Here is a 12,011-nt window from a genome sequence, read left to right on the forward strand (position 1 = left end):
AATGTATGTCTTAATATCTAATCTTCATTCTTAAATCTGTCTTATATCTGTTGACTAAATTTGGTTTACATTTTTTTTGTTGTTCTTTGCTTGTGGTAACGTGTGTCTGTGATGCTGAAACTTGTAAAGCAAAAACATTTTTGACATTTGTTCCTATAATTGTTCTGCAATATCTCAGAAATAGCAGTAGACTTTGCAATAAAGGAGTTTCACAGACTGTTCAAACATTGCCAAATGTATGTTTGTAAGAAAACAGGATTGTACATTATTGCAGAGGTTCTTATTATATCAAGAGACTTTATTAAGTTGTTATCTACATTTCATCATTTACATGTATGTTGTGTCTTTGGTGTTTCTCTTAAAATGTGTAGGAAATTAGAAATATACACAAATTAGGGCATTGTTGGTGTACAGTCAAATTATAGTGGTACAAAATGAACATGGTTGGTATGGCTCAGATAATTTGGAGTGTTTAAAATCGCTCTTGAATGCCGCAGTGTCTTGGCAGATCTAAGCACCATGTCAGACACGTGACACAAAAATCTGAAAAACAGGAGACATGAGCTGAAGTCTTCATGTAATTTATGACTTTCTGATTCTTCTTTTCTACTGCTTGAAATGCTTGACAATATACTTTACTCATATCTTGTTGCCCTACAGAAAATATCAGCATGGCTGTTAACTAGCATGTTGTTTTTGGATACTGGTCCCCAGCGTGTGTTGGTATGCATCATCACTACATTCCTAACTATCTCAGCCTTTTGTGCTTATCCAGCTTAATCTTTGGTTATGTAAGTCGACTCGTTAGACCAAACCAAGGAAAACCAGATCAGCCTTTGCTGATTTCATTTTTGGTGCAACTTACAGTTTGTGTGGTGTGATGGTTTTATAATTTTGTAATAGAATAGATTATTTGCCGGCAGTACAATAATCCAACTTTTGGATGTGTGCAAACTAGCAAGGGGACATTAACTAGCACTTAACAGGCTAGAAAACTAGTCCATGTGCATGCTGGGTGTTCAGAGACTTTAGATTGTCAGATTGTGAGTTCTTTGGTTTCAAAGTAAAACATTAATTCAGGTGTCGGTCAGAAATGGACGCTGTGTTGCATGGGTGAAGTTCTCTATTAAGTAATACAAATGTGGAGACGTTGACTCTTCCCCTTGTTCAGTTTCACAGTTCCAGCTCCACAACTTGCATTTGGCCAGACATCAGTGATAAAGTGCTTTTGGCAGCTTTAGAGAGATCAGTACATTGTGTTGTGTCCTTTCATGTCTGCTAGAAGAACTCGCAACACCCCAATATATAACACCCATAAATCTCAGCACATTTTTAATTATGAATGTCATAATGGACCAGAAAGTTATTTTACACTTGAATGGTACTTTTTTGTTTAATATGATGCACATTCTACACTGTCAGAAAATATCATATGTACCCCACCTGTAGTGTTGTAGTACCGGTCTCGACTATCTTTGGTCTCGTCTTGTCTCAGGATTTTATTTCAAGACTGGTCAAGACTGCAAATGCGAGAATTAAGGGCCGTGTACACCAGAGCATTTAAACGCGACTGAAAACGCCTGGTGGACACAGACTGTAGGCTCTTTCCATCTTTTTTGCCAGTGCTTTGACTTCTGCTTGTTTATCAGTCGGTCGTTGAACAATGCACGGGTTGGTTGTTGTGATATTTGTCCCACTCCTCCTATGCTGTGATTGGACAGCTGAGTGAGAAGTGACATTGACGAGCTAAGCGTTGTACCCAAAGTTGAACTGTTGGCATTTGTGAAAAGTGTGGCGCTTCCATTAGAATCAATTGAAAACATACTCCGCCCACCGACATTAACGCCTTGGTGTGCATGCCCCCTTACACTAAATTGCTGGTGCATGATCTGATTTATGTGTTAGCATCATTAAAGCGATTGGATAAAATCTCTGGGCTATAAAATCAATTTCTTTTGTTACTATTGTGCCCGTAAGAGAGGAATGGGAGATAGTCCAAAAATAAATCTGTCAACAAAATTTATACTCAGGCCCACAATATCCAAAATGTAATTCCAGTTTTCTAGTTTTTAATGGTCTTGGTCTTGACTGTCTTTGGTCTCACCCTTGTATTGCTCTCAGCCCCCTAAACTCTTGGTGTTGTCTTGGTCAAACACCCTCTGGTCTTGGTCTCGTTTTAGGCCCTGTTTACACAAGAATGCTCGAGGGTGAAAACGTAAAAATATTTTATTGGATTTGCCTTTCGTTTACACCGCAACGGTGTTTTGTGGGCTTAAAAACGCAAAAAAATGAAAATCTTAACACCGCTCTACCGTTGGGTTCCCGTCTAAAGGGTAAAAATGCAAAAGTCTGCGCACGCTGGCTCTCGTCACATACACGTTTACGTCACAGGCATGCGCCAGTTCAGGAAAATAACAACAGACATGTTGGATTATTTCCATAAGTCGGACCTTCAAGTTGCCATAGCAGATATGATAGATATACAAGAGTCTTTCCAGCAGTTGTACGAAATTTTCACAGCTAGTATTACTGATCAGAGAAGGTGCATTAATTACCTCTATCAAATTGTTGATGTGCCAAATTAGGGGTGGGCCGATCCAATACTTTGGATCGGATATCGAGCCGATCCGGTCCTTTTTTGCTGGATCGGATATCGGAATAACGGGGCCGATCCAAATTCGATACTGTGCGTTACTCATTGTTGTTACTATCATGCTATAGAAAAGTCAGACTATTATAACCATAAACACCATATAAGCACCATAAACATTTTTACACACTATATTCAAAGTCTTCCTAATATATTCAACAGCTTTATGTGAAAAACAATTGCATATATGAAGATATTTAAGGTCACAAAAACTCTGGTTGGTCTGGTGCTCGCGGAGTTAATGCACTGGAGTAGCAGTGAATTAAACGCGTCATACACACACAAGACACACGCAAACACAATAACCTTATATATATTTATGTGTGTACACACACACACACATTTCTAAATGGATCAAGAAAAATACAAGAATTGGATCGGGATCGGTATCGGTCGATACTCAGAATTTAGGAATCGAAATCGGATCGCTAATGGAAAAAGTATAAATATAAATATAAAATATAAATAGTTTATATTGGTATCTCAGAGGTATATTATATATTCTTATTACACGGCTCTCTGGAATGCTTGATTCTGATTGGTCAGTTGAGACATTTGCAGGTTCGTTCTTTTCAAATAATAACCGCTCCAAAGTAATAACGCATAGCCGGTACTACTTGTACGAGTAAAATCGCTCCGCGCCAATAAAGATCAATAAAGATTACTGTTTGGCGCCATCTTGTGACAAACACTCGACAACCACGACAAGACACAGACAGCATACTGAGACTGAACTTGACAAAATAGAGCATGACAGCTACGAAGCCAACACACAAAAAATACAGAATGGGCATTAAAACTTCTCAAAGACTGGCTAAAAGAGAAAAAATGGAGACAGACAAGTATGAAGCAAAGGATCTTAATGAGGTATTACGATCATTTTATGCATCTGTGCAAAGTTTCGCGGAAGGATAAGCATGTTAATTTAAAACAAATATGCCAATAAAATGTTTCGAATTCATATTCATGTCCGTTTTTTTTCTTATGTGACAAGTAGCCGTGTAATAAGCGGGATAATTTAGAGGCAGCCGGTAGTTATCGGGAAATAAGCCCCGACAGTGTGATCAGGACCCGACGCGAAGCGGAGGGTCTTGTATCACACTGAAGGGGCTTATTTCCCGATAACTACCGTCTGCCTCTAAATTATCCCTTACGTATATAATATTCGTATTTAATGGTACATATTAGGACCTTTTTAACCGTTTAAACGCCATTGACGAGTTATCTCGTCAATGAAGAGTAATTGCTTTCCTGCCAATGACGAGTTTTTACGGCAATCCATATTTCCACTGTTATCCACTAGGTGTCGCTCTTACCCAATTCATAAAATGCTAAAGTATCCATGCATTCAAAAACAGTAAAAACTCAGTGTTTGTTTTGAACATCGCTCTGAATCTGATCTCTAACAAAAGTCCTTATGATGCAATAATCTCAGGTTTTTGTTCAAAATTTTGTATTTTTGAAGAAACAAATGAAGATAGGATTAAATGTTTGTGTGTGCAAAAGCAGAGGGTCTGTTCTTTTATTTGATATATTGTATGTTTATATATTTAACTCTTTCCCCGCCATTGACGAGTTATCTCGTCAATCTGCAATACCTCTATGATCCACCAGGTGTGCATTTCCGCAACTTATAAAACCCGGAAGTATCGCCCTAGGGCAAACACCTGTATGTCCGTCTAGGTTTTGAGGATCTAATCTCTATCAAAGTCCTTTACAAAAATCAGCTTTTTGCTGAAAATTTTGGATATTTTACCTACCCATATTTGAGAGGTAATAAACAGAGAACAAATGAAGATAGGATAAAATGTTTATTGTGTGTGCAAAAGCAGATGATTTGTTCTTTTATTTGATATATTGTATGTTCATATATTTAAAGAAAAAGCATTTCTGGAAGGCATTCAACTTTGGTGAAAAAATAAAAAATGCTGGCAGGGAAAGGGTTAAAGGCTAAAAGGCTACTTCCCCTCATTTTTTTCTAACAGTATATATAAGGGTGCCCTCTCCAGGGTGGGGGCCATGTTAAGATGCATGGCCAGCTGAAATCTCTATACTTTTTCTCGGTTGCCCTGCGGTTCAATTTCAAAACACGTTTTTTTTTTGTCCTTTAATCATAATCGTGATTAGGCAAGCATTCGTCACTATTACAATTGCTCATAATACACTTATCAGATCACCTTAAACTTGCGTTGATGTCTGAAGTGGATGAAAATGCTTTGCTATTGCTGCTATCCACAAGTTATGCCTTTGTAAATATTTGCAATGCTTTTTGCTGGGGTATTTTCATTTCGTCAATAACAATGATTCAGTTGTTTTCTGGCAGCACATCTTCTGCGTTAAACATTTACTCTGGTAGATAGTGAAGGTGCAAGATAAAAGATGTACGTCAGCACGGAGAAATAAATCAGAGGAGGAATTAGCCATGTGTGTCTGTTTGTCTGTACGCGAACACGTGAACGGTGGGTGACAGGCATGTGGAGAGTCAGGGCAAGAGATGCTGGGGTTCCTAATGGCCTCATATACACATACACATTTGCTGTATCTCTGGGTAAAGCTCATGCGCCTCAAGGAGCATTTGTAGCAGTGAGCCAAACCGTGGCTTCTGATTGGCTGAGAGAGGATGTGAGAGAGAGCCAGACTCCTCCCTCCCTCCCTCCTCCTGTGTGCTGGAATAGAGATAGCTTGAAAAGAGCAGACAGCCTTGACTGCATTGAGCGCTGGATACACACCAATGCTGCATACCGCAGTACGTTCCAAACCAGTAACACAAATAAAACACACCCGGATGTGCAGAACAGACCGCATCGAGATCTCATCTCTCTGCCGACAAGTAATGTTTAGAGTTTCATCTGCTCAGCCCGTCTTCTGCAGTCTCAGCACCACAGCATCCTCTCCGCTCGGTTTGTGCGTCTAACCTCAGGCAGCAGCGTTAAACATGGGCAGGCAGAGCCATGATGGAGGCACGGGTACGGGCGGCAACGGCGGGCGCATGCAGCGCTCTCAGAGTCGCATGAGTCTATCAGCCTCGTTCGAAGCCCTGGCTGTGTATTTCCCGTGCATGAATTCCTTTGATGAAGAAGAGGGAGGTAAGATAACAGAGATGGTGATGAGATTGTCTGTGTATGTTTACCTTCGGGAGGTCTGGATATTGTACATGTTGTTTGTTTTAATGGGTTCGAGAAGGCGATATTAATTATTTTATGTTCTTTTTTTGTGCTTGAGTAATTATAGTGAAATTATGGCAAGAGCTATAACAGTGTTTAATGTGTGTACATATACTGCAGGGGTTGTTTTATAGGATTAAATAGCCATTCAGTGGTTTGATGGGGTGTCAACAGTATCATGTGTTATGACCTTGAAGATGCTTGATTTCCTCTCTCTCTCTCTCTCTCTCTCTCTCTCTCTCTCTCTCTCTCTCTCTCTCTCTCTCTCTCTCTCTCTCTCTCTCTCTCTCTCTCTCTCTCTCTCTCTCTCTCTCTCTCTCTCTACTTACTCATCCTTCAGCCTCCAGAGATTAATATCATATAAGTATCATATGACTTCTTGTATCTTGGAGAACAAAGATAGTTTGGCTTTTTAATGTGATTAGCCATGGCGCAGAAGCAGAGTTCATTGAATTCAAGAGGAACTCGAACCATTTGTGTCTGTGAGAATGATATGGTTTTATGGTATATCTCAAGCCATGTCTCTTTCTCATGTTATTGTTTCATCATATTTAGTGTAGTTAAATATAAGTTTAAATAATAAAGAACTCATTAGTTAAGGTGATATTGACATTTCTGTGCCACTAGTAAGAGTAACTGGTAACACTGGTTTCTTAAACAACTTCGTGTTTACTTACACCCATGCTCCATTTGATCTTGTTCATGATGAGTGAAAAGAAATTGGGAAGTTTCTGATTGTTGGAATTTGCTTGGTTCAGCACACCTGCGTAAGGTGTCATGTCAGATTACTGCGCTTTTCACGGAACGGACGATATGGCGTATTTTCAGGCTAAATATAGAAACTTGAAAGATTTTTTTATATTTGTGCTGGCAAAATGAGTAAAAATGCACAAGGTCTAATTTTGAGCTACAGGCAAAAGAAAGTATAAATGTCAATTTTGATAAGTGCATTAATTTTATATCTAAAATGATTTTTTTTTGTACGTTTTCTGAGAGGTGCACTGTCCAAAATGCTCAAAGACTTTTTTTAAATGTAAAATAAATCTTTGGTGTCCCAGAGACGCGTGTGAAGTTTAAGCTCAAAATACCATATAGATAATTTATTATAACATGTTAAAATTTGTCACTTTGTAGGTGTGTGCAAAAATGTGGCGTTTTGGGTGTGTCCTTTAAAATGCAAATGAGCTGATGAAATGCGAACACTGATCGCAATGATCGCAAATTATTTTCTCTCTCTTTCTTTCTCTCTGCACTAAATGGATGTGCCATGGTTGAATAGTGCAGATTAAAGGGCGGTATTATTATAATAAGAGCTCCTTATGACATCATAAGGAGAGACAAATTTCAATAACCTATTTTTTCATGTGCTTGCAGAGAATGGTTTACCAAAACTAAGTTACTGGGTTGATCGTTTTCACATTGTCTAGGTTAATAGAAGCACTGGGAATCACTTAAACATGGAAAAGTCAGATTTTCATGCCATGGCCCCTTTAATCTAATACAAAGATGAGTGCATTCACATGTGCGTGACATTTTGGTTTCAGTTTTAAAAACATTCAGGAATTAGAAGAGTGCAGGACTTGCTTGATGTTAAAGAGTTATGTAGAGTGATAAGACTCGAAAACGATCTTCCTCGCGCTGACTGACAGATCTAAAGCATGCACACAGATGCACAAGCACATTAGCCCGATATATATATACACATATACACAAAATTACAGTTTTTAAAATATATGTTTTGACAAGAATTCACGCAAATATAATCTGTTATGTCTTACGTGAACTGTTGGGGGGAAATATCTGATGTGTAACATTATATTAGATTCTTGCATTACAGTAGATCTTAAAGCTGTCGGTCTCAATGTCAATCAAACAATAAAAGAGAGGAAAAAATACATATTTTTCCTGTAGTGTTTTACCAGTGATTTTAAGGTATGGATGCTTAGATTTTTCTGTTTAACCTTCAAAATTCTTTAACTCAATTTTTCTCAAAATTGCCTTGCTGACTTTATCAAATTCAAACACGTGTAGCTCTGTTATCTTTTTAGATTCAAACAAATCATACATCGTTTGAAGGTTTTTTTGTATGTTAAACTCATTTTTGAACATTTGAGTTCTTGTCCTGAGTGGAAGATCCATTCTATTGGGTCAGAAGCATGTTTGATATCACAACCATAATGTGTGCTAAGGGTCTAAAATGAGCTTCTTTCAATTGCTGATTTGTCTTCAGCTTGATTCACTTTTATAAGCAAACATCCATCTGGTGTACAAATTGAGTTTCTCTTTCTTTCCCTCTCTTTTTCTGCAGAAGCAGGAGGAAAGAAGCTTCGTAGCACAATTCAGAGGAGCACGGAGACCGGTCTGGCTGTGGAGATGCGAACCCGAATGACCCGGCAGGCCAGTCGTGAATCCAATGATGGAAGCATGAACAGTTACAGCTCGGAGGGGAAGTGAGTAACAAAACATATGCTGGAATACAAACCATAAGCACCACTATCCAACAGAGACCCAATCTCAGAACTTTCAGTATGTGATGGTGAAAGCTTTCTTAAAGAATATTTTTTCAGTGAACAGTTAATTGCATGAATTTAATCATCAAAGCTCAATAAATATAAAAATATCGCAAGTCAGGTAGAGTGCAAGCAAAACACCACACCTACAGTACTTGTATTTATCTAATGAAATCTTTTTCATCCTCAGTCTCATCTTCCCTGGTGTAAGACTTTCCTCTGACAGCCAGTTCAGTGATTTCCTGGATGGACTTGGCCCCGCCCAGCTTGTGGGAAGACAGACGTTAGCCACACCCCCTATGGGTAAGCACGAAACCCCACCCTTTCCCACTTGTTTAATTGGTTCTATTAACACACTTGACCCAAGGATTTGTGGTTTCAGTGCACTCAACCTGAATTCCTTCAGGTCCTTCCTATAATATTTCATATCTTTTGCTCATGAATTCTTTTTAAATCCTTCGTAGGTGACATTCAGATTGGGATGGTGGAAAAGAAAGGAGCGCTGGAGGTTGAGGTCATCCGGGCCAGAGGCCTTGTGGGCAAACCAGGTTCTAAAGCATTGCCAGGTGAGTGCTGCTCTTGTTTCTGATGTTGATTCTCAGCAGAAAATCATCGTCACATGTGTGAACTCCATCTGTTTACTTTACAGCCCCTTACGTTAAAGTGTATCTACTGGAGAATGGTGCCTGTATAGCAAAAAAGAAAACAAAAGTAGCACGAAAAACACTGGACCCACTCTACCAGCAGCAGCTGTCGTTTGAAGAGACTCCAGGAGGAAAAGTTTTACAGGTACAATTCTGATGCTTTGATGGGTAGAATATTGATGGTTTAACAAAAGAAATAATGATGGTTTTAAAGGAACACTTGTGGAATACAGGTAGAATATTGGTTGGTTTACAGGTAGAATATTGGTAGGTTTACAGGTAGAATATTGGTAGGTTTATGGATAGAATACCGTTCGGTTCACAGGTCGAATACCGCCGGGTTTACAGGTAGAATATCGGTGGGTTCACAGGTAGAATATTGGTGGGTTTACAGATAGAATATTGGTTGGGTTTACAGGTAGAATATCGGTGGGGTATTCAGGTAGAATATTGGTGGGTTTACAGGTGGATTATCGGTGGGTTAACTGGTACAATATTGGTTGGTTTACATGTAGAATATTGGTTGGTTTACAGGTAGAATATCGGTGGGTTTACAGGTAGAATATTGGTGGGGTTTTTAGGTAGAATATTGGTGGATTTACAGGTAGATTATTGGTGGGGTTTACAGGTGGAATATTGGTGGGAGTTTCAGGTAGAATATTGGTGGGTTTACAGGTGTAATATTGGTGGGTTTACAGGTAGAATATTGGTTGGTTTACAGGTAGAATATTGGTGGGTTTACAGGTAGAATATTGTTGGGTTTACAGGTAGAATATCAGTGGGGTTTTTAGGTAGAATATTGGTGGGTTAACAGGTAGAATATCGGTGGGGTTTTTAGGTAGAATATTGGTGGATTTACAGGTAGAATATCGGTGGGGTTTTTAGGTAGAATATTGGTGGATTTACAGGTAGAATATCGGTGGGGTTTTAGGTAGAATATTGGTGGATTTACAGGTAGAATATCGGTGGGGTTTTTAGGTAGAATATTGGTGGATTTACAGGTAGAATATCGGTGGGGTTTTTAGGTAGAATATTGGTGGATTTACAGGTAGAATATTGGTGGGGTTTTTAGGTAGAATATTGGTGGGTTTACAGGTAGAATATTGGTTGGTTTACAGGTAGAATATCGGTGGGTTTACAGGTAGAATATTGTTGGTTTTACAGGTAGAATATCGGTGGGTTTACAGATAGAATATCGGTGGGGTTTTTAGGTAGAATATTGGTGGATTTACAGGTAGAATATCGGTGGGTTTTTTAGGTAGAATATCGGTGGGTTTACAGGTAGAATATTGTTGGTTTTACAGGTAGAATATCGGTGGGTTTACAGATAGAATATCGGTGGGGTTTTTAGGTAGAATATTGGTGGATTTACAGGTAGAATATTGGTGGGGTTTTTAGGTAGAATATTGGTGGGTTTACAGGTAGAATATTGGTTGGTTTACAGGTAGAATATTGGTGGTTTTACAGGTAGAATGTTGTTGGTTTTACAGGTAGAATATCGGTGGGTTTACAGATAGAATATCAGTGGGGTTTTTAGGTAGAATATTGGTGGATTTACAGGTAGAATATCGGTGGGGTTTTTAGGTAGAATATTGGTGGATTTACAGGTAGAATACCGGTGGGGTTTTTAGGTAGAATATAGGTGGGTTTACAGGTAGAATATCGGTGTGGTTTTTAGGTAGAATATTGGTGGATTTACAGGTAGAATATGGGTGGGTTTACAGGTAGAATATTGGTGGATTTACAGGTAGAATATCGGTGGGTTTACAGGGAGAATATCCGTGGGTTTACAGGTAGAATATCGGTGGGTTTACAGGTAGAATATTGTGTTTTAGTGTATTTTGGCCAATCACTTGACCAATGTTCTTAGTTTCAAAATGGTTAAATGTGTAATAATGTTGTTTTTCCTAGTGAATGATATTGAGTTCTATTTTCTTTTCATTGTAGATCATTGTATGGGGAGACTACGGACGTATGGACCACAAGTCTTTCATGGGAGCTGCTCAGATACTTTTAGATGATCTGGACTTGTCCAACCTGGTTATTGGCTGGTTTAAGCTGTTCCCTCCCTCTTCATTAGTCGACCCAACTTTGGCCCCGTTGACTAGAAGAGCGTCCCAGTCATCTCTCGACAGCGGACCTTTTGGTCGCTCGTAGCAGTTTTTTGAAATTAGCGTTATTGTAGCAGCCATTGGGTCGAGTTTGAGATTTGCGACAGGTCCCGTTTCCCCGGTAACACTGCATGCTTGATGTTGTGTGTTCAGAGCTTGTTTCTTAGGGGTGATTAAAGGGGTCCTGTGTTTGCTCGCAAAAAAAGTCGCACACATTGTGCGCAAAGAGCACCCACTAAGGGTAGGGGAGAGACAAGCTGAACAAAGCTGAAAATGGGCTCGTTAGCTTAAGGAAAATCACAATTCCTGCTTTTAGAACCTTTTTGAAGCCATCAGAGATGGGTCTGAACTTAGAACCAGTCGGATTCTTCAGAAGCCCTTTTTGAATCGGGCTACAATGTTCTCTTCGACTTTTCTTTTACCATTTATTTCATGTATGTTTTAATGTTGATGTATTTGTATCTACATGGGCTAACAGTGTTCCTTACCAGAGACTGGGTCAAGCCATGCCAACAGACCCAGAAATGTACACGTGAAACAAGAATATGAGATGGGATTGAGCTTTGATTTTGCACCTCACTCCCCTGATATGATTCTGCTAGATCAACACGGAGACGAAATCTAGGTTTGAATTGTTGTGAAAAACCTTTTAAGATCAAACTGAATTACTTCTCTTGATACTGTATGAAAACTAAACGTTTTTATTTTGCATGGACACAACTTTAGCTGAACTTAAGAAAAAAAAAGAAAAAATTGTTGGAAAATAAATACAAAATATTTTCTTGAGACTGCTACTCTCAACAACTACAAGAAAACTACAAGAGAAAAGAAAAAACTAACCGGATCAGCCATTTTCAAGATTTTTATTATTTTTAAAAATAAATTTCACTAGTGCATGGTTTTCATTGGGGAGTGAATGCTACAGTGTGATT

The 12,011-nt window shown here is 38.8% G+C and overlaps 1 protein-coding gene across 19 annotated transcripts in view; it reads left to right on the plus strand.

Annotated features, from left to right (window-relative positions):
• Positions 1–11,894, plus strand: part of rims2a (regulating synaptic membrane exocytosis 2a) — a 202,097-nt gene extending 190,203 nt beyond the window's left edge. For 18 of the 19 annotated variants that reach the window (XM_065298730.2, XM_065298733.2, XM_065298723.2 and 15 more), the window contains 5 exons: positions 8,123–8,264; positions 8,515–8,627; positions 8,789–8,890; positions 8,974–9,113; positions 10,916–11,894. In XM_065298730.2, coding sequence (XP_065154802.1) covers positions 8,123–8,264; positions 8,515–8,627; positions 8,789–8,890; positions 8,974–9,113; positions 10,916–11,125 — 707 coding nt within the window. In that variant the 3' untranslated portion in view covers positions 11,126–11,894. Of the gene's footprint in view, positions 1–5,337; positions 5,737–8,122; positions 8,265–8,514; positions 8,628–8,788; positions 8,891–8,973; positions 9,114–10,915 lie in introns of those variants that run through there. The other variant, XM_065298740.2, reaches the window with a different exon arrangement.
• Positions 11,895–12,011: the final 117 nt, after the last annotated feature.

The sequence above is a fragment of the Paramisgurnus dabryanus genome, chromosome 13 (genome assembly GCF_030506205.2).
Source record: "Paramisgurnus dabryanus chromosome 13, PD_genome_1.1, whole genome shotgun sequence".
In the NCBI taxonomy this organism is placed as follows: domain Eukaryota; kingdom Metazoa; phylum Chordata; class Actinopteri; order Cypriniformes; family Cobitidae; genus Paramisgurnus; species Paramisgurnus dabryanus.